The 22996-nt window shown below is 47.5% G+C and overlaps 1 protein-coding gene and 1 long non-coding RNA gene across 2 annotated transcripts; both read right to left on the bottom strand.

The window, feature by feature from the left end:
* Positions 1-509: 509 nt before the first annotated feature.
* On the bottom strand, positions 510-22855 carry LOC119961087 (zinc finger protein 271-like). Its single transcript, XM_038788570.1, has 3 exons — positions 22547-22855; positions 20200-21530; positions 510-1356 (listed from the first exon to the last, which is right to left on the bottom strand). The coding sequence occupies exons 2-3, from the start codon at positions 21168-21170 to the stop codon at positions 633-635; spliced, it is 1695 nt and encodes a 564-aa protein (XP_038644498.1). The 5' UTR covers positions 21171-21530; positions 22547-22855; the 3' UTR covers positions 510-632.
* On the bottom strand, positions 8209-10200 carry LOC119961089. Its single transcript, XR_005459587.1, has 3 exons — positions 9457-10200; positions 9229-9335; positions 8209-8488 (listed from the first exon to the last, which is right to left on the bottom strand). It is a non-coding gene; the product is annotated as an uncharacterized LOC119961089 (long non-coding RNA).
* Positions 22856-22996: the final 141 nt, after the last annotated feature.

Below are 22996 nucleotides of genomic sequence, written 5' to 3'. Positions count from 1 at the left end.
AGGGAGGTTAAAGATGGGGCAGTAATTTGTAAGGATGGCAGGGTCAAGGGTTTGTTTTATTGAGGAGGGGGTGATGATGGCAGATTTGAAGGACAGAGGGACAGTACCTGAAGAGAGAGAAATGTTGACAATATCCGTGGACACAAGGCAGTTGGCTGATCAGTAGCTCAGTGGGAATAGGGTCGATGGAGCAGGAGCTGGGTCTCATGGACAAGATGAGCTCTGAGAGGGCATGAGGGGAGATGGGAGAGAAACTAGAGAAAGATGTGGGTTCAGTGCTCAGGAAAGGATGAAATTTAGAGACAGTTTGGTCCGGTGGGCTCGTGGAAGGGAGGGAAGCAGCAGAGGCAGCTGATCGGATTGACTCAACCTCAGTCACAAAGAAGCTCCTCACACTTCTTGTTGGAGGTGAGGATGGAAGAGACAGGGGAGAGTGAGAGAACTTCAAAAGGAACTAACTTGTGTCAGAGATATTAAAAAGTTGCAACACACTGCGTATTTCACGCAAATCTAATTTATTTGACTTTCAGCCAGAATATTAGCTCCTGTAAATGGGCTGGAGTTTGTTATCAGCAGAAAGAGACCCAAATGAACATGGTTCAGTCCTGAATGTGAGGAACAGCAAAATGCAATCACTGTGGTAACTTGTGGCCACGTTGATGTCTCAGGAGGTGGGATGAAGTGGTGAATCCCTTCCCACACTTGGAGCAGGCGAACGGTCTCTCGTCAGTATGAACACGTTGATGGCGCATCAGATCTCCAGAACCTTTATAGCACTTCCTGCAATCTTGACATTGAAAAGGTCTCTCATCAGTGTGAACACGTTGATGTCTCAGCAGGTGGGATGAAGTCGTGAATCCCTTCCCACACTCAGAGCAGGCGAATGGTCTCTCTCCAGTGTGAATTCGCTCGTGTGTCTGCAGGTCAGATGACTGCGTGAATCCCTTCCCACACTGGGCGCAGGTGAATGGTCTCACCCCAGTGTGAATTCGCTGATGTATAGCGAGTTGAGATGAGTGTCTGAACCCAGTCTCACAGTGAGAGCACCTAAACGGTCTCTCGTCAGTGTGAACACGTTGATGGCGCATCAGTTCCCCAGAACTTTTATAGCATTTCCCGCAATCTGAACATTGAAACGGTCTCTCATCAGTGTGAACTCGCTGGTGTGTTTGTAGGGCAGATGACTGAGTGAATCCTTTTCTACATTTGGAGCATGTGAATGGTTTCTCTCCAGTGTGAACTGGCTGGTGACTCAGCAGGGCGGATGAGTGAATGAATCTCTTCCCACACTTGGAGCAGGCGAATGGTCTCTCCCCAGTGTGAATTCGCTGATGTACAATGAGGTCAGATGATCGTCTGAACCCAATCCCGCAGTGAGAGCATCTGAATGGTCTCTCATCAGTGTGAACACGTTGATGGCACTTCAAATCCCCAGAACCTTTATAGCATTTCCCGCAGGCTGGACATTGGAATGGTCTCTCGTCAGTGTGAACTCGCTGGTGATTCAGCAAGTGGGCTGAAAGAGTAAATCCCTTCCCACATTCTGAGCAGGTGAATGGTCTCTCCTCAGTGTGAACTCGCTGGTGTGACAGCAGGGCTGATGGCTCAGTGAATCCTTTCCCACACTTGGAGCAGGTGAATGGTCTCTCCCCAGTGTGACTGCGTCGATGCGTTTCCAGCTGGGATGGGGAAATGAATCCTTTCCCACAGTCCACACATTTCCACGGTTTCTCCTCAGCGTGACTGCATTTGTGTTTCATGAGGCCTGATGATCGAGCGAATCCTCGTCCACACACACAACACATGTACGGTTTCTCCCCTCTGTGAACGATGCTTTTTCCTTCCATGTTCAAAGTCCGATGATATTCAGGTTATGATAAATTGAGGACTCTGTCAGATCCTGATGTGATGCTTGGTTTGAGTTTCCGGACTTTGAAGCCTCCCGTTCGAACACCCTGTGAAACCGATTTAAAACAGAAAATAGGGAGTGAGAGAGAACCCACAAAATCACAAAGGCAGGTTGTGAAATTGAGCTGATTGAATCTGGTCACTTGTGGGACCGGCTCTGGAAACAGTGACCATGAAAACTGCTGGATTGTCATAAAAACCCAACTGGCCTCTTTGGGAGGAGAAAGAAAGAGGCGAAGAGGGATTTTCTATATCTACAAGACATAGCGAGAGAGTAGTTGGCAAAGCAAATTCGATCTGAGCTTCATCAACAGTAATATTGATACTGAAACTATGCTTTCGGTGGCAATGATTAGCACTGCTGCCTCACAGCGCCAGGGACCCCGGTTCAATTGCGGCCTTGGTGACTGTGTGGAGTTTGCACTTTCTCCCCGTGTCTGTGTGGGTTTCCACCCAGTGCTCAGGTTTCGTCCAATACTCCAAAGAAGGGAAAGTTAGGTGGATTGGCCTTGATAAATTGCCCCTTAGTGTCCAGGGATGGGCAGGTTAGGTGGGGCTATGGGGTTACAGGGACAGGGTCAGGGTGTGGGCCTAGGCAGGGTGCCCTATCAGAGAGTCGGTGCAGACCCGATGGGCCAAAGGGCCTCCTTCTGCACTGTAGGAATTCTATGGTTCTAATTCTAATCAATGAATCTTTCTAAAGCTCTGGTCACCACTCTTCAGGAAAGATGTGAAGATTCTTGGAGAAGGTGCAGAGGAGATTTACCAGAATGGTTCCAGCAAAGGAGGTTGAGGGGAGATTTGATTGAGGTGCACATGGTTATGCCAGGATTTGATTGGGTGGACAAAGAAACTCTGTTTCCATTCACTGATCGTACAAGCAGTCGGGACACAGATTTAAATTTTTGGGTAAAATCTGGATTGAACAATACAAGATCCTGAGGGATCTTGACAGGGTGGATGTGGAGAGGATGTTTCCTCTTGTAGGAGAATCTGTTGCAAAGTGAGGGGTTACCCATTTCAGATGGGGATAAGGATTTGTTTTTTCTCTTGAGGGTTGCAAGACAGGGGGTGGCACAGTGCTTAGCACTGCTGCCTCACAGCACCAGGGACCCGGGTTCAATTCCCACCCTGACTGTGTGGAGTTTGCACTTTCTTCCCGTGTCTGTGTGGGTTTCCTCCGAGTGCTCCGGTTTATTCCCACAGTTCAAAGATGTGCAGGTGAGGTTGAATTGGTTAGGGTTTGTATTCGCTGGAGCAAGGCAAGAATTATAGCTGGGGGAAAGGCAATTATGATGCTATTCGGCAAGATTTAGGATGTATAGGATGGGGAAGGAAACTGCAGGGGATGGGTACAATCGAAATGTGGAGCTTTTTCAAGCAACAGCTACTGCGTGTCCTTGATAAGTATGTACCTGTCAGGCAGGGAGGAAGTTGTCGAGCAAGGGAACCATGGTTTACTAAGGAAGTTGAAGCACTTGTCAAGAGGAAGAAGAAGGCTTATGTTAGGATGAGACATGAAGGCTCAGTTAGGGCACTTGAGAGTTACAAGTTAGCCAGGAAGGACCTAAAGGGAGAGATAAGAGCGAGGAGAGGACACAAAAAGTCGTTGGCGGATAGGATCAAGGAAAACCCTAAGGCTTTCTATAGGTATATCAGGAACAAAAGAATGACTAGAGTAAAATTAGGGCCAAGCAAGGATAGTAGTGGAAAGTTGTGTGTGGAATCAGAGGAGATAGGGGAAGCGTTAAATGGATATTTTTCATCAGTGTTTACACTGGAGAAAGACAATGTTGTCGAGGAGAATACTCAGGTTCAGTCGACCAGGCTAGATGGAATTGAGGTTCAAAAGGAGGAGGTGTCAGCAATTTTGGAAAATGTCAAAATAGATAAGTCCCCTGGGCCAGATGGGATTTATCCTAGGATTCTCTGGGAAGCCAGGGAGGAGATTGCAGAGCCTTTGTCCTTGATCTTTATGTTATCTTTGTTGACAGGAATAGTGCCGGAAGACTGGAGGACAGCAAATGTTGTCCCCTTGTTCATGAAGGGGAGTAGAGACAACCCTGGTAATTATAGACCTGTGAGCCTTACTTCGGTTGTGGGTAAAATGTTGGAAAAGGTTATAAGAGATAGGGTTTATAATGATCTTGAAAAGAACAAGTTGATTAGCGATAGTCAACACGGTTTTGTGAAGGGTAGGTCATGCCTCACAAACCTTATTGAGTTTTTTGAGAAGGTGACCAAACATGTGGATGAGGGTAAAGCGGTTGATGCGGTGTATATGGATTTCAGTAAGGCGTTTGATAAGGTTCCCCACGGTAGGCTATTGCAGAAAATAAGGAAGTATGGGATTGAAGGTGATTTAGCGGTTTGGATCAGTAATTGGCTAGCTGAAAGAAGACAGAGAGTGGTGGTTGATGGCAAATGTTCATCCTGGAGTTCAGTTACTAGTGGTGTACCGCAAGGATCTGTTTTGGGGCCACTGCTGTTTGTCATTTTTATAAATGGCCTGGAAGAGGGTGTAGAAGGATGGGTTAGTAAATTTGCAGATGACACGAAGGTCAGTGGAGTTGTGGATAGTGCTGAAGGATGTTATAGGATATAGAGGGACATAGATAAGCTGCAGAGTTGGGCTGAGAGGTGGCAGATGGAGTTTAATGCGGAAAAGTGTGAGGTGGTTCACTTTGGAAGGAGTAACAGGAATGCAAAGTACTGGGCTAATGGCAAGATTCTTGGTAGTGTAGATGAACAGAGAGATCTCGGCATCCAGGTACATAAATCCCTGAAAGTTGCCACCCAGGTTAATAGGGTTGTTAAGAAGGCATATGATGTGCTAGCCTTTATCAGTAGGGGGATTGAGTTTCGGAGCCACAAGGTCATGCTGCAGCTGTACATAACTCTGGTGCGGCCGCTCCTGGAGTACTGCGTGCAGTTCTGGTCACCACATTATAGGAAGGATGTGGAAGCTTTGGAAAGGGTTCAGAGGAGATTTACTAGGATGTTGCCTGGTATGGAGGGAAGGTCTTATGAGGAAAGGCTCAAGGACTTGAGGTTGTTTTCGTTAGAGAGGAGAAGGCTGAGAGGTGACTTAATAGAGACATATAAGATAGTCAGAGGGTTAGATAGGGTGGACAGTGAGAGTCTTTTTCCTCGGATGGTGATGACCAACACGAGGGAACATAGCTTTAAATTGAGGGGTGGTAGATATAGGACAGATGTCAGAGGCAGTTTCTTTACTCAGAGAGTAGTAGGGGTGTGGAACGCCCTGCCTGCAACAGTAGTAGACTCGCCAACTTTAAGGTCATTTAAGTGGTCACTGGATAGACATATGGATGAAAATGGAATAGTGTAGGTCAGATAGGCTTCAGATGGTTTCACAGGTCGGCGCAACATCGAGGGCCGAAGGGCCCATACTGCGCTGTAATGCTCTATGTTCAGAAGAATGAGGGGGGTCTCATAGAAACCTATAAAAAGTGGGTGGCGCAGTGGTTGGCACTGCTGCCTTATGTCACCGAGGACCCGGGTTCGATCCCGGCCCCGGGTCACTGTCTGTCTGGAGTTTTCACATTCTCGCTGTGTTTGCGTGGGTCTCACCCCCACAAATCCAAAGATGTGCAGATCAGGTGGATTGGACACGCTAAATTGCCCATTAATTGGAAAAAATGAATTGGGCACTCTAAATTTATTTTAAAAAGGACAGTGATTGACTGTCAGGCAAACAACCTTTATCCCATTTTCAATATTTTTATATGCGCTGAAGAGAAATGTTCAAAAATATGTTTTACTGTCCCAATGATTTTCCAGACACCCAGGTATGAATCTCACCAAGGCAGAAGGTAAAATTTGAATCCATTGAAAGTTTACTGATGACCATGAAACCATTGTCGATTGTTGCAAAGACCCATCTGGTTTACTCCTGTCCTTCAGTGAAGGAAATCTTCTATCCTTACCTGGTCTGGCCTACATGTGACTCCAGATCCACAGTCCGCTGGTTGACCCTTAAAATGCTCTCTGAGATGCACTCAGTTCAGGGGCGATTAGGGATGGGCAGTGAATGCTGGCCCAGCCAGCGACACCCACATCCCGGGAATGAATAGAAAAGAAAATCTGCCATCCTTACCTGGTCTGGCCGACACAATTCCAAACCACTCTTTAACTCTTTAAATGCCTTCTCATCCAATGGAAACATCTTCCACTTGTCTATCACATCAAACCTTTTCATAATCTTACAGGATCAGGCCATCCTTTATTCCCCTTTCCAGAGAAAAGGTTATGCCCTGTCCAATCCCTTTTGCCAGGTGTAACCTGCCAGTTCAGGCATAATTTAAATATATTTGCCTGCATCTTCTCCAGTCCTTCTAGATCCATTTTGTGATGTGGAGACTTTACTTAATCTGAGCAGCAAACTCACTGTTGTCCTCAAATGCCTGTATGTTGCAGTATTTTAATCATTTTACCATTAGCTGAATATAAGATGGGACAGAAGAAGCAGATCCAACGAGTCTGTAACACTGTAGAGCATCTACAAACTGCCTCTTCCCCTCACTGCTAAACAGTTGACTTTTTCACTCTTAGCCTGTCAGCTATGGTATTAAGAATAATGTGTCAGAGGAAGACTGGATTTCAGCTCGGTGACACTCGGCCAGACTAAATTTTCGTTCACAGGGTTGTGGAGCTAATGTCTCCATGTCATAAAATGGATCTGGAAGGACTGGGAAAGTATTCCAGAATGATGCCTGAACGAGCAGGTTACAGCCAGCAAGAAATGCAGAGGCTCGATGAGCCATATGGTCTCCACCCGCTTCCATTTCTTGTGTTCTTGTGAACATCACTGTAAACATTTCCATGCAGACACAACAGATGCAACAACCACCAGTTCATCGCCTTCCCTCCCACATTCCAGGATTCCAAACATACTTTCCAGGTGACAATGATTTACTTGTACTTCTTGCTATCCAGTGTTGTGTATTCACTGCTCCCGATTTGGTCTCCCCTACACTGAGGAGATTAAATCTGTATTGGGTGACTGTGAAACATCACCATTCAGTCTGCAAGCATAATCCTGAGCTTCTGATCATTTTAATTCCCCGCCCCACTCCCACTCTGCCCTCGGCCTCCTGCACTGCTCCAATAAAGCTCAAAGGAAACTCGAGGAACAGAACCTCATCCTCGATCAGGCAATTCCTGACCTTCCAGACACAACATTCATTTCAGTGATTTCAGATTATTTTTTTTTAGAACAGTACAGCACAGAACAGGCCCTTCGGCCCTCGATGTTGTGCCGAGCAATGATCACCGTACTCAAGCCCACGTATCCACCCTATACCAGTAACCCAACAACCCCCATTAACCTTATTTTTTAGGACACTAAGGGCAATTTAGTCTGGCCAATCCATCTAACCCGCACATCTTTGGACTGTGGGAGGAAACCGGAGCACCAGGAGGAAACCCACGCACACACGGGGAGGACGTGCAGACTCCACACAGACAGTGACCCAGCCGGGAATCGAACCTGGGACCCTGGAGCTGTGAAGCATTGATGCTAACCACCATGCTACCGTGCTGCCCAATCATCTCTCTGATATTTTTAGACAGTTGGTGCTGGTAATGGTTCTGCTGTTGCCATTTATACCTGACCTGGACCTGTCTTTTATTTCTTCTCTTGTCCTATTAGTTTATTTACTTATCTCATTGTCACCCAGTGTTGTTTTGCACCATTATCCCCTTTGTCATTTAATCACTTCAGCCTTACATCCTCCCAAACTGTCCCCCTCTGAAATGGCCCAGCAAACCACTCAGTTCCAGGGCAATTACGGATGGGCAACAAATGCCGGCTCAGCCAGCGACCCCCACATCTCAAAACACATAAAGGAAAGTTGGCAGCTAGAAAGGCAAATGCAATGTTCGCATTCATTTCAAGAGGGGTACAATACACGATGAATGGGGATGAGAAACATATCAGCCATGATCGAATGGCAGAGCAAACTCGAAAACTCGATGGGCTGAATGGCCGAATTCTGCTTCTCTATCTTTTTATTAATGAAATGAAAATTGCTTATTGTCACGAGTAGGCTTCAATGAAGTTACTGTGAAAAGCCCCTAGCCGCCACATTCCGGCACCTGTCCGGGGAGAGGATCTCACAGAAACATTTGTAAAACATTTGTTGGAATCCATCCCAGACCTGGATCCAGATCAATTGATTCTTGGAGGTGACTTCAATTGTGTTCTGGATCCTAAATGGACTGGTCCAAGCTGATTCAACCACAACAAAAACATGAAAAAGGAATGAAACCAGACTGACCACCCGGCATCGACCCAGGCACCAGAAACAACAACGGCAAACCCAGCAAAAGATTTTTATAAACTGTTCCCATCAGTAGATTGTAAAAGGGACACAGATTTAAGATTGTGAACAAGATCTACAGGGGCGACAGGAGGTAGACATTTTATACAGTAAGTGATAACGATATGGAACTCAATGCTTACACACAAAGGTCGATAATCTCCAGATCCTGGAAACTCGAATTTGATGTGAGGATTGGTTGTGAGTTTCCTGTCTGCGAATCCCTTTCTAAGCCCCTGTGAAAGAAGTTTACAAAGGCATCACTGTCAGTCCAGAAATGAAATTCAAGAAAGATAAACGTTTCGCCTGGTTTGAGTTTGCCGTGTGTAAATCCTCCCCTCCTAATCCCCTGGAAAAGGAGTTCCCAAAATTAATCACTCTCAGTCCAGGATAGAAATTCACAACATTCTCTCCTCCTGCTCCCGGGTCCAGGATGACCGCTCATGCCCCCTGCTGCACACTGACCCTCTTGCCATCAGCAGTCCCTCGATTTGACGGTGACATCTACTCAGAATTGTGAGTTTCTGCCCTGGGTCTTCATGTGGCTGAACAGAGCCGCAGAGCTTTGGGCACATGGGACAGGATATCCAATGAGACAGCGAAATCTGGAGAGCAGGATTGGCTTCCTTTTCTTTCCATCTCTGCCACCGCTTTGGTGACTGGGACCGCCACTGGGACTCAAAGACTAATCCAGTTTGATGGACAAATTGTCTCCATTCTGAACAATGGGGAACAAGCCCCTCCCACTCATTGAAACATCGCCCCGACAAAGATGACAAACCTGCATGCGCCCTGATGCACATCCAATAAAGATGGCGGCCGTTAACCCGAGCCGAACATGAACTACAGCTCCGCTCGGTACAAACTGGGTCCCGGAATCTCTTTTCCGAGGTTTGCAGCTTACAACAGCTTTACACAATGTTTCCGCCCACCTCCGCGATCTCTCGCTCCCTGTATATTGTTAAACGCCTCTCACCGATTTTGGAATTGATGCAGAACGGAGAATTTGACACTCATCCAAAACTTCATTCACTGTAGCAGTGTGAACGGAGAATTCCGGCCTAAGTTTCTGTCAGGATATTGCTGGGGTAAAAGAAAAGTAAGAATTTGAATTGTATTTTTGTGTTTGTATTGAGATCTTCTTACTCCAACATAATATAGTTAATTTTTCTTTGATTCTTAGTATTAAAAGTTAGGGCAGCACCGCAGCACAGTTGCTTCACAGCTTCAGGTTCGATTCCCGGCTTGGGTCACTGTCTGTACGCCCTCCCCGGGTCTCCGTGGGTTTTATCCAGGTGCTCCGGTTTCCTCCCACAGTCCAAAGATGTGCAGTTTAGGTGGATTGGTCATGATCAATTGCCCTTAGTGTCCAAGCTACTGGGTTGCGGGCTTAGGGTGGAGGCGTGGCCTTGAGTTGGGTTCTCTTTCTAAGGGCTGGTGCAGACTCGATGGGCCGAATGGCCTCCTTCAGCACTGTAAATTCTATGATTCTATGAAGACGCCCTTCGATATCGTCATTACCCAGACTGCGCATGCTTCAATCACGGCGGGTCCCGCCCATCATTCACTCCGACTGGTTGGAGGACCAGCTGCCCTCACTCGGTCCTCTAGACCTGCCCCATCTCTTCCTATTGGTCGAGAGGTGCCGTCAATCACCCGGGCATTGTGACGGTTTCAGGTGGTGAGAACGGTCACAGGCTCAGGCTGACTGGCCAATAATAACAGTGAGAGTCTCACCGGGATCCTGAAGCACCGCTAATCAAAGATGGCGGCCGTGGAACTGGGCCTGACACCCGATAAAAGCTCCGCAGCTACAAATGCGGGATTTGCAGGGTCTCATTCCGGCCTTGTGACCAGCAGGGGGTGTTTATGAAGCCTTCACTCCCTCCCCACCCCAACTCCCGGCTCCATTCCTCACTCCGCCTCACCGACTCTCACCGCCCCAAACAGCCGCTGCCGCACTCGCAGAACTCCAAGCACAGTGGCACTGCGCATGCTCGATTCACCCAGCACTGCGACTGCGCACTAGGGCTCCTGTGGAAGTGATTCAGGGCACATTCACAAGCCGCAGTGAATGTTGGGTAATAGCCGCACCATTGACACCCCAAACTGTAAATAAAAAATAACTTGGTTACCAATTGATAAAAATAATCAAACAAATTATTGTCAATGGGTAATCTGCTATTCACTATTTTTCAAAATGATTAAATGCTGCTCTCCTGTGGAACAATGCAGAACCTAAGGTTTTTTCCCCAATGGGTCCTTCCTCTCTCCTCCCCAGAAGATGCAAACTCTTACTGGGTTCAATCCCAGAATCAGTAATTCCTCTATCTTCTTCTCTCTTTCTCGTGATACTGAATGTTCAATGTTTTCTAGAATGATCCAGCACAGATGTCACTCGGCACACCATGTCTATACTGACCCTGTACAAGAGCTGCCACTTCTCCTGGTTAAATTCCATTTGCCACTGTTCTGCCCATATGACCCACCCATCTGTATCATCATGTAATTTAAGGCTTTTCTCCTCGCTAGTTACCACACCAACAATTTTCCATCTGCAAACTTATCGATCATACCTTCATATATTTCAAGACTTCGATTTTATATATAATTACTATTGGTGACTGAGGATGCACCAGATCTCCATCAGCACCTGAACCTATGCTTCCTTCCTTCGAGAGCTTTAATAACTCTGGATAAACAATGCTGAAAAAGCTGGGGCGGAATTCTCCACCACCTGGGAATCGGTAGGGGCCACACCGGTCGGCGCCCCCCACGTCGATTCTCCAGCCCGCGATGGGCCAAAGTCCCACCGCTGATAGGCCTCTCCCACCGCCGTGGTTTAAACCACCTCTGATGCTGGCGGGAGCAGACGGCGCAAGTGGGCCTGGGGTCCGGTGGGGGGGGGGGCATAGGGCGGTCGGACCCCAGGGGATGACCCCATGGTGGCCTGGCCCGCGATCAGGGCCCACTGATCGGCGGGCGGACCAGTGCTGTGGGGGAACTCTTTTTCTTCCGCCGCCACCACAGCCTCCACCATGGCGGAGGCGGAAGAGACCCCCTACCGCGCATGTGCTGGGATGTCGTCAGCAGCTGCTGATGCTCCGGCGCACGTGCGGCCTGACGCCGGCCGGCAAAGGCCTTTTGGCCAGCCGTTCGCTCCGGCAGTCAGGGCGGAAAGGCCGTTCACGGCGGCCGGCGGGGAGCCAAAGGCCGCTCGTGCCTGCTGGCAGAGCAGGAGCCACTTCGGTGCGGGCTGAGCCCCTAAAGATGTGGAGAATTCCGCACCTTTTGGGGAGGCCCGACGCCGGAGTGGTTGGCGCCACTCCGGTACGCCGGAACCCCCTGCCTTGCTGGGTAGGGGAGAATACCACCCCTGGTGTTCTGGTCAAGGCTAATAAGTGAGTGCTGCTTTGCCTGTCTCTGAATTTACTCCACTCCTGTTCACTCCCCACTTATATAATACGCATTGACCATAATGACTGGGAAGAGTTTAGAGCATAGAACGATATGGCACAGGACAGGCCCTTCATCCACGATATTGTGCCGACCATTTCTCCTAATCTAAGATCAACCTAACCTACACCCCTTCAATTTACTGATGTCCATATGCCAAAAGTCCCGAATGACTCTGACTCCACCACCTCTGCTGGCAGTGCATTGCACGCAACCACCACTCTCGGTGTAAAGAACCTACATCTGACATCTCCCCCATACCTTCCTCCAATCACCTTAAAATTATGTCACCTCATGATAGCCATTTCCACCGTGGGGAAAGGTCTCTGGCTATCCATTCTATCCATGCCTCCCATCACCTTGTACACCTCTCTCAAGTCACCTCTCTTCCTTCTTCGCTCCAGTGAGAAAAGCCCTCGCTCCCTCAACCTTTCTTCATAAGACATGCCCTCCAGTCCAGGCAGCATCCTGGTAAATCTCCTCTGTGCCCTCTCCAAAGCATCCACATCCTTCCTATAATGAGGCGACCAGAACTGTACACAATATTTCAAGTGTGTCTAACAAGTGTTTAATAAAACTGCAGCAAAACATCGCGGCTCTTAAACTCAATCCCCCTGTTAATAAAAGCCAACACACTATATGCCTTCTTAACAACCCTATCAACCTGGATGGCAACTTTGAGGGATCTGTGTATGTGGATCCCAAGATCCCTCTGTTCATCCACACTTCCAATAATTCTGCCTTTTAACGCTGTATTCAGCATTCAAATTCGACCTTCCAAAATGAATTATTTCACATTGATCTAGGTTGAACTCCATCTGCCACTTCTCAGCCCAGCTCTGCATCCTGTCAATGTCCTGTTGTAAACTGCATCAGCCCCCAACACTATCTACAACTTCCCCAACCTTTGTGTCATCGACAAACGTACTAACCCGCCTTCCACTTCCTCATCCAAGTCATTTATAAGAACAACAAAGGGCAGAGGTCCAAGAACAGACACCACTGGTCATCGACCACCAGGCAGAATACTTGCCATCCACTATCCGCTGTATTCTATTGGCCAGCCAATTCTGTATCCAGACAGCCAAATTTCCCTGTATCCCATGCCCCCTAACTTTCTGAATGAGCCTACCATGGGGAACCTTATCAAATGTCTTACTGAAATCCATATACACCACATCCACTGCCCGACCTTCATCAATGTGTCTTGTAACATCATCAAAGAATTCAATGAGGCTTGTGATGCATGACTGACTACCTTTAATCAAACTATGGTTTTCAAAGTAATCATAAATCCTACCTATCACAATCCTTTCCAATAATTTGCTCACACAGACGTAAGACTGATGGGTCTGTAATTCCCAGGGATTTCCCTATTCCCTTTCTTGAACAAGGAAACAACATTTGCCTCCCTCCAAACATCTGGTACTACCCCAGTGGAGAGCAAGGACACAACGATCATCGCCAACGGCACAGCAATCTCCTCCCTCACTTCCTGTAGTAACTTTGGTTATATCCCGTCAGGCCCAGGGGACTTATCTATCTTGATGCTTTTCAAAATTTCCAGCACATCCTCCTTAATGTCAACCTGTTCGAGTCTATCAACCTGGTTCACACTGCTCTCATGAGCAACAAGGTCCCTCTCTACCGTGAATACTGAAGCAACATATTCATTTAGGGCCTCACCCATCTCCTCACACTCGTGGCATGAGTTCTGTCCACTATCCCTGATCAGCCCTACTCTCAGGATATTGGTGCCCGAGATGAACATTTGAACTGTTTCGCACAGTCCTCATATTTCCACACGTTCTCCATGATGCCTGTGTCCTGTGTCTCTCCAGGTTGGATGAGCAGTCGAAGCCTCGTCCACACAGGACACGTGCATGGTGTCTCTCTGCTGTGAATGGTGTGATGTCAGGCTGCGTAACTGATTCCAGTTATTTTCGCAGTCTGTTCACTGGATCAGACAGATGGGTGACTGCTAGGAAGGGCAGGCAGGCAGTGCAGGAATCCCCTATGGCTGTCCCCCTCTCTAACAGGTATACCGTTTTGGATACTGTTTGGAGGGATAGCCCAGTGGAGAAACCAACAACAGCAGCCTGAACAGTGGCACCACAACTGGCTCTGTTGCTTAGCAGGGGAGGGCAAAGTGCAGGAGAACGATAGTTATAGGGGACTCGATAGGAAGGGGCACAAATAGGCGCTTCTGTGGACAGGAAAGAGACTTCAGGATGGTATGTTGCCTCCCTGGTGCCAGGGTCCAGGATGTCTCTGAACGAACACAGGACATCCTGAAGGGGGAGGGTGAACAGCCACTGGGATACCTTCCGGGACAGGTGTAACCTGTACAAGAAGGACGTGTTGCATCTAAACTTGAATGGCACCAATATCCTGGCTGGGAGGTTTGCTCGAGTCATTCGGGAGGATTTAAACTAGTATGGCTGGGGGGTGGGAGCCAGAGCGTTAGTGTAGAAGGTGTAATAACTGAAGGGGAATTGGAAAACACAAATAAGAGAACAACATCACCCTGTCTGCTCAAACACAGTGGTTTGAAGAGTATTTGTTTCAACGGCAGAAGTATAGCGATGAGGCAGATGAACTTTGAGCACTTATTAGTACTTGGAATTACGATGTTGTGGCTATCACAGAGACATGTTTAAACAAAGGGCCGGATTGGCAGCTGAATGTTGGAGGATACAGATGCTTCAGGAAAGATAGAGAGGGATGTAAAAGGGGTGGGGGAGTAGCATTACTGGTTAAAGAGAATATTATAATATTATGAGGGGAAATATACGGTAAATGTCAAAACTCCGAGGAATATAGAAAGTCAGAGAGAGCTATGTGTGCATGTGCACAGATCTTTGAAGTTGGCAGCACAAATGGAGAAGTTACTCAAGAAAGCAGACGGAATGCTTGCCTTCCTTGGACGGGGCACTGAGTATAAAAACTGGCAAGTCATGCTGCAGTTGCATAGAACCTTGTTAAGGCCACACTTGGAATATTGTCCACAATTCTGGTTGCCAGAGTACCAGAAGAATGTGGAGGCTTTGGAGAGGTGCAGAGGAGGTTTACCAGGATGTTGCCTCGTCTGGAGGGTGTTAGCTATGTGGAGAGGCTGAATAGACTCGGACTGTTTTCGTTAGAAAGGCGGAGGTTGAGGGGTGACCTGAAAGAGGTCGACAAGATTATGAGGGGCATGGATAGAGTGGATGGGCAGGCACTCTTTCCCAGGGTGGAGGGGTCAGTCACCAGGGGGCATAGGTTTAAGGTCTCTGGGGCAAAGTTTAGAGGAGATGTGCGAGGCAGGTTTGTTTATGCAGAGGGTGGTGAGTGCCTGGAACGCATTCCCAGAGGAGGTTGTGGAAGCAGATACATTAATGGCATTCAAAAGGCATCTTGACAAACACATGGATAGGATGGGTATAGAGGGATACAGCACAAGGAAGTGCTGAACGTTTTGGCAACGATTGGTATCGTGACCGGTACAGGTTTGGAGGGCCGAAGGGCCTGTTCCTGTGTTGTATTGTTCTTTGTTCAAAGACCCTGTTCAATGTGGGAGAAACAGTTCCCGTGTTCGGAATGTGGATGACGTTTTAGCCGATGGTCTGACCTTTCGAACAATATGTAGTCACGCTGGAAGAAACCTTGGAAATCTGGGCACTGTGGAATAGATTTAATCAGACCTGGATTCATCGACATGTTCACACTGAGGAGCGACCATTAATGTTCTCCGTGTGTGGGAAGGGATTCACTCAGTGCACCAGCCTCACTTCATCATGGTCAATCTGTACTGGACCGTTACCAGATGCAATGTATCTTTCTTGAGGTTTGGTGGCCAGTACGGAACACAGTTCATGCAGGAAGTGAGGAAGACAGCAGGAATTTCTCTAATCTGTGATTTACAAGGACACATTCTTGGTTCACAGCAGTTACGTTTCTTCAGTAATTTCTTCATTTTCCCTAAACTACCCTGCCTGTTAATTCTATTATTTCTGATAATTCCATTACTGTAGCGAAAACATCACACATTAGAATTTAATCTGTTCCATTATTCACTCTGGTTTAAGTTTATGTTGAGGTTAATAACAGACAAACTCTGTCCTCTCCCCGATCCGATTAGAGTTTCACATGAGTGGATTCTGTGGAATGGAATGTCTTATCAACGTTTCCATGGTGACCTGTCTGCAGTGAAGGGATGTCTTATCAGCGTTTCCATGGTGACCTGTCTGCAGTGAAGGAATGTGTTATCAGCGTTTCCATGGTGACCTGTCGGCAGTGAAGGAATGTCTGATCAGCGTTTCCATGGTGACCTGTCTGCAATGAAGCGCCTGTTTGAGTTTCTAACTCAGACTAAACTTCTCTGTCCCATAACACACATTATATCAGACATTAGATGTCAATGTATTTCAGCCATGTTATGTTAATGTCTCCAAAACCCTAAAAAGAGTTCAGATACACAAATGTTTAAATGTGGGAGGACAAGTTGATAAAGTGTTTCAAAAACTCATGGGATCCAAGGTTTATAATTCTGGGTGTGGAGTACAAAAGGACAGAGGTCATGTAAATCTCTACAAATCATTGGTTAGGCTGCAGTTGGAATATTAGATCAGGTTTTGGGGATCTTACACCAGGAAGGATGTCAAGGCCATGGAGAGGGTGTAGAAGAGATTCACTGAGATGATCCCAGGGAAGAGAGGATTGAGTTACCAGGACAGATTAGAGAAACTGGGGCTCTGTTCATTCGAACAGAGGCTGACTGGAGATTAGAGGGAGGGGGGTTCGATTCCGGCCTTGGGTGACTCTGTAGCGTTTGCACTTCCTCCCCGTGTCTGCGTGGGTTCCTTCTGGGTGCTCCAGTTTCCTCCCACAGTCCAAAGATGCACAGGTTAGGTGGATTGGCCATAATAAGAGACTTCCCCTGAGTGTCCAAAGGTTAGGTTGGGTTCTGGGGATAGGGTGGAGGAGGGGTCCTGAGTGGGGTGCCGTATTGGAGGGTCAGTGCAGACCTGATAGGCTGAATGGCCTCCTTCTGCATTGTAGAGATTCTATGGAACAGAAAAAGATGTATATGAAATATCAAGCCGACTGTACAACAATGTTCAGGACTCTCACTGTCCCTCTGGGCCTGCGGTGTGTTTGTGGTGGTGGTGGGGGGTAACCAGTGGGGGAACCGGTGATGGTTTCTCTGATCACTGAATGAAATGTTATTTTTAAAGTGAAGGGTGTCTGTACTGGGAAATCTGAGTACTAAGTGCCAACTTGAACCATTCTCCAATCAGTTCCAGCACAGCTCCCTCTACATTGCCCCATGAAACACCCCAAGGCTGATACAAAATGGTGTTAGACGCAGAGTAAATCTCCCTCGATGCTGTCCCCATCAAACACTCCCATGATCGGTACAGCACAAGGTTGGGTACAATGTAAATGGTCCTCTGCACTGTCCCCATCAGTCCCAGGACATGTACAGCATACCTTCTGGAAATCCAGATAAAGCACATCTACAGGTTTCCCTTTATTGACATCCCTTGTTACTTCCTCAAGCAACTTGCTAAATTAGTCAATCACGATTGATTCCCTGAACCCATTTTCAAACACTGTGTCAAAAGAAAATTCAAATCTCCTCTACCCATTTGGTTCCTTTGCCAATTACCTTAGACGGACTCACTTTCTGTTAAAGAGCCTGTCAACCCCTCTCACCCACTTTCCCGAAAGTGAACAATTTTAATCAGGAAAAGTCCAACAAATTCAAATATTTTCTGTTTAAAAGTTTATTGATGAAATAGAACATGGTTAAAAAAACTGATGGAAAATTACTTGAGGATCAAAGACAATCAGAGTAACAGGATGTTCACAATGTTCTGGACCCAAATGGTTTCCCTTCAGCTCCTCTGTACCCTGTCCCCGTGACTCCCCGCTTTGGACACGAGGGCACTGAACCCTGGGGTCACGTCACTATCCGTCCCGGTCACCCTCCCTGCCCTGAACCCTGATTGGTTGGAGGTGCAGTTCCCAGTCAGGCCTCCAGCACCTCCCTGTCTCTATTAGCGACGCCCATGGCAGTTTCTCAACTGGGGAACAGGCCCCGTTATTCTCAGCTAAATTCAGCCTGGCTGTCATTGACACGAACAATAGAGACAGAAAGGTGCCTGAGGCTCAAATAGGAAATCAAAACTTGTGGTTTTGGACCCCCATAAAGGTCAGCAACTTCTTAGAAAAAATCAAACTCCCAGTCAACAAATTAAAGGATCACACGACAGGACTTCAGATTTTATGAGTTTTAATACAACAAACAAACTAGAAGCTACTTTAAGTCAGAACCCTACACATTAAACTATAAACTAGAACTTTGCCCTTTTTCACAATCTAGAAATACACTCCACGGTTATAGTTACTCTGCCTTATAAATCGAAACTTAATTGTCTCAGAAACTGTCCAAAGCGATGATTCATTCCCGAGGATTTACTTCAGTTCTTCAACCAAGACACAGAGGAAAAAAAAGGGAGAATAGAATAGAATGTGAACTAGCAAAATACATAAAAATGGACTGTAAAAGTTTCTATGGCTACGTAAAAAGGACATACTGGCACTGGAGGGTGTGCAGAGGAGATTCACTAGGTTAATCCCAGAGATGAAGGGGTTGCATTATGAGGAGAGGTTGAGTAGACAGGGTCTGTACTCGTTGGAATTTAGAAGGATGAGGGGGGATCTTATAGAAACATTTAAAATTATGAAGGGGATAGATAGGATAGATGCGGGCAGGTTGTTTCCACTGGCGGGTGAAAGCAGAACTAGGGGGCATAGCCTCAAAATAAGGGGAAGTAGATTTAGGACTGAGTTTAGGAGGAACTTCTTCACCCAAAGGGTTGTCAATCTATGGAATTCCTTGCCCAGTGAAGCAGTTGAGGCTCCTTCATGAAATGTTTTTAAGGTAAAGATAGATAGTTTTTTGAAGAATAAAGGGATTAAGGGTTATGGTGTTCAGGCCGGAAAGTGGAGCTGAGTCCACAAAAGATCAGCCATGATCTCATTGAATGGCGGAGCAGGCTCGAGGGGCCAGATGGCCTACTCCTGCTCCTAGTTCTTATGTTTGGCTCAAAGGTTTGTCCATTCCAGATAGAGCCAGGAGAATTTAGAATGAGGAATAGAGATCTCTACAGCCACCTCGTTCAACACTCTGGGATGTAGATCATTAGCTTTTGGGGATTTATTCACTTCCAACCCCATTAATTTCTCCAGTGCTACTTTTTCACCAATACTAATCTCTGCCAGTCCCTTGGTTCTCTGATGTTTTGGGGACAATTTCTGTATCTTCCCCTGTGAAGTCAGACACACATTGCTTAGTTTCTCTGCTCCCCATTATAAACTTTCCTGTCTCTGCCTGGAATGGACCCACATTGGTCTTTGCTAATCTTTTCCTTTTCACATTCCTGTCGAAGCTTTTCCGGTCGGTTTTTATGTTTCTCGCCAGTTTGCTCTCATCAGTTTCTTGGTCCTCCTTTGCTGAATTCTAATGGCTCTCATGGAATCTTTAACTTTTCTTGTTCGCCACGGTTACATTACTTTTCCTGTTGGATGTTTGTTCCTTAAAGGAATCTATATTTGTTGTATATATGTGAAATACAAGTTGCAAAAATCCCAGAGAACCAAGGCTGCTCTCCCCTTTGACAGAGAGCTGACTGGGGGTGATTTAACCCGAGGATCAGCACAACTCAGGCGACGGGCCTGGTTGAGAAGGCGGGGCCTTCATGAATAAACTCAGCAAGTACGGGAGTTCAATCCTCACTGTTGGCTTTGCTCTGCATCACCAACCAGTGGTCCAGCCAACTGAGCTGACCGACCCCTGATAAATATGTAACCATTCCTTGAACATTAGGTATTCCCTGTACCAATCAGTTTCCCAGTCCACCTCAGACAACTTGCCCCTCATACCCCGATTGTTTCCTTCTCTGAGGAACACCCAGATAACTTAAACAAATGAACCATGTAACAACCAGGGCCCATCTCCATGGCAACGTGGCACGCTTTGGAGGGTTTGAAACAGAAATGGAAACAACATATCTTCACACTTGCAAACACCCTTTCACTCTGTGATCCTTGTGCAATTTGAAGCCAGGTATTAGCAACAAAGCTCAAAGAGAATCAGCCCACTGGAGGCAAAGTGGTGAGACCGGCCAGTCCAGCAGAAAGAAACCCTTCGACCATCCCCACTGACCACCTGTCAGAATGAACAAAATGCAGTCCTGGATGTAGAGCAGAAACAATAACAGCAGAATCCAACCCCTGTAATCGATTGTGAAATTGTTGGTGTCACAGCAGGTGTGGTGAAACATGCAATCCCGTCTCACATTGAGGGGTGGATGGCCCCTCCCCAGTGTGAACTCGCTGATGTCTCCGCAGGTTGGATAACTGAGTAAATACTTTCCCACACTGAGAGCAAGTGAATGGCGTCTCCCCAGTGTGAACTCGTTGGTGTGTCTGCAGGTGAGATAACTGAGTGAATCCCTTCCCACACGGAGAGCAGGTGAACGGCCTCTCCCCAGTGTGAACTCGCTGGTGTGTCTGCAGGTTGGATAACTGAGTAAATCCTCTGCCACACTGAGAGCAGGTGAGTGGCCTCTCCCCAGTGTGAACTCTCTGGTGAATCCGCAGGTGAGATAACCGAGTGAATCCCTTCCCACACTGAGAGCAGGTGAATGGCCTCTCCCCAGTGTGAACACGCTGGTGTGTTCGCAGGGTGGATAACCGAGTGAATCCCTTTCCACACTGAGAGCAGGTGAATGGCCTCTCCCCAGTGTGAACTCGCTGATGTTTCCGCAGGGTGGATGAATCACTGAAACTCTTCTCACACTGAGAGCAGGTGAATGGCCTCTCCCCAGTGTGAATTCGCTGGTGAATCCGCAGATGAGATAACCGAGTGAATCCCTTCCCACACTGAGAGCAGGTGAGTGGCCTTTCCCCAGTGTGAATTCGCTGATGTTTCCGCAGGGTGGATGAATTAATGAATCCCTTCCCACACTGAAAGCAGGTGAATGGCCTCTCCCCAGTGTGAACACGTTGGTGTCCCCGCAGGGTGGATAAGTGTGCAAATCCTTTCCCACACTGAGAGCAGGTGAATGGCCTCTCCCCAGTGTGAACTCGCTGGTGTGACTGCAGGGTGGATAGCCGAGTGAATCCCTTCAAACACTGAGAGCAGGTGAATGGCCTCTCCCCAGTGTGAACTCGCTGATGTATCTGCAGGGTGGTTGAATCACTGAATCGCTTCTCACACTGAGAGCAGGTGAATGGCCTCTCCCCTGTGTGAACTCGCTGGTGTGTCTGCAGGTTGAATAACTGAGTGAATCCCTTCCCGCACTTGGAGCAGGTGAACGGCCTCTCCCCAGTGTGACTGCGTCGATGAATCTCCAGCTTAGATGGGAATCTAAATCCCTTCCCACAGTCCTCACATTTCCACAGTTTCTCCATGATTTTGGTCCCCTCATGTGTCTCCAGGTTGGACAATCAGTTGAAGCCTTGTCCACAGATACAACACGAGTATGGTCTCTCCCAGCTGTGAATGTTGTTATGTTTTTCAGGCTGTGTAACTGGTTAAAGCTCTTTCCACAGTCAGTTCACTGGAACACTCTCACTCGGGTGTGTGTTGTGTGGGTCTCGGTGCTTTTCCAGTCACACTGATGGTTGAAATCTTTAGCTGACAGTTCGGGAAAAGGTTTCACCTTCTAGATTCAAAGGTTGAAGATATTCAGGTTCCAAGGAATCGAGTAACTGTCAGATTGAGACGTGATGTTTGAGATTTCTGTCTGTAATTCTTCCTCATCTAATATCCTGTAAAAACAATTTACAAAATTCATCACTGTCAGTACAGGATAGAAACTCAGAACAGACAATTCTAGTTTCTATGTCACATTTTTTTCCTCTCCCTTATTCCCTGAAGGCTGTAAATCTCCATCCCACACACTCTCCCTCCATTCTCATTCTGGTGTATAGCAGTTGAGTAGCACAGTGGTTAGCACTGTTGCTTCACAATTCTAGGTTCCCAGGTTTGATTCCCGGCTTGGGTCACTGTGCGGAGTCTGGACAGGTCCCCATGTCTGCGCGGGTTTCCTCCGGTTTCCTCCCACAGTCCGAGGACATGCAGGTTAGGTGGATTGGCCATGCTAAATTGCCCCTTAATTGGACAAAATGAATTGGGCACTCTAAATGTTTTGAACCAGAGGAGAGAATCCTGAACGTTTAGCAAGATGCCTCCATCGAAATTCAATCCTTTGAAAACCAGCCGAGTGGCTGGCGGAGGTACTGGAGGATTTGGAGAACCTGGGGTCGGAGAAAGAACATCTGAGTCGTTGCCCTGTCAGAAGGTGTGGAGGGTAAGGCTCCCATTAGGGTCTTTGAGGACCGGCTGCCATGCTGGGTGCCATGATAGCACAATGGCTAGCACAGTTGCTTCACAATGTCAGGGACCCCGGTTCAATTCCCGGCTTGGGTAACTGTCTGTGCAGAGTCTGTATGTTCTCCCTGTGTCTATGTGGGTTTCCTCCCACAAGTCCCAAAAGACGTGTTTGTTAGGTGAATTGGACATTCTTGAATTCTCCCTCTGTCTACCTGAACAGGTGCCGGAATGTGGCGACTAGGGGATTTTCACAGTAACGTCATTGCAGTGTTAATGTCAGCCTACTTGTGACACTAAGACACTAATAAAGATTATAATGAATGGGCCAAAGGCCCTCTTTCCGTGCTGTAAAATTCTACGACTCTAAAGATAGAGGTGGTATAGGGAGGGAGGGACTGACTTTATAGAGAAACTGCCAAAGCCCCAACATTCACCAGCTCTAAGGACACACCTTAGCTCCCTTTCCAATCTGAAAGCAGCCTGGGCTGGATTTACATTCCCCTTAATTCATCATTGCTGGGTGATAATCCTGTACTTCCTTACCTCACACCACTGTGACAGTACCTTCACTACACAGACTGCAGCAACTGACCAAACATCACCTTCCCAGTTATTCCTGAAGGCACCGCCTTCCCAACCTGGCCCCTTGCCTGAGGTGTGGTGATCCTCAGGTCACATCACCGCCGGTCAGCTCTCTGTCCCGGGACCAGGCCCTGCTTCACAGCCGCCATCTTGGGGAAGCAGAGCGCATGCGCTGGCGTCTTGGTGACGCAACACCTGGTGGGCGGGACCTGAAGGTTTCTGTTCCCAGCCGGGTCCTAGTGCCCCACGAGCGAAATAATGGTAACAGGTTGTTTAAATGTTTCACCCACCCCCAGGCTGAAGCTGATGTTTGCAGGCT

The sequence above is a fragment of the Scyliorhinus canicula genome, unplaced genomic scaffold (genome assembly GCF_902713615.1).
Source record: "Scyliorhinus canicula unplaced genomic scaffold, sScyCan1.1, whole genome shotgun sequence".
Taxonomy (NCBI): domain Eukaryota; kingdom Metazoa; phylum Chordata; class Chondrichthyes; order Carcharhiniformes; family Scyliorhinidae; genus Scyliorhinus; species Scyliorhinus canicula.
Note: the sequence above shows the minus strand (reverse complement) of the source record. Positions and strands in the feature narration are given on the sequence as shown.

What these genes read in the sequence shown, in the direction of transcription:
- LOC119961087 (XM_038788570.1), bottom strand. Translation starts at nt 21,170, where the DNA reads ATGGAGAAACTGTGGAAATGTGAGGACTGTGGGAAGGGATTTAGATTC. An exon ending in TGTGGGAAGGGATTCACTCA is followed by an intron (nt 1,357 to 20,199) that starts GTTATCTCACCT and finishes GATTGGGTTCAG; the next exon opens with ACGATCATCTGACCTCATTG.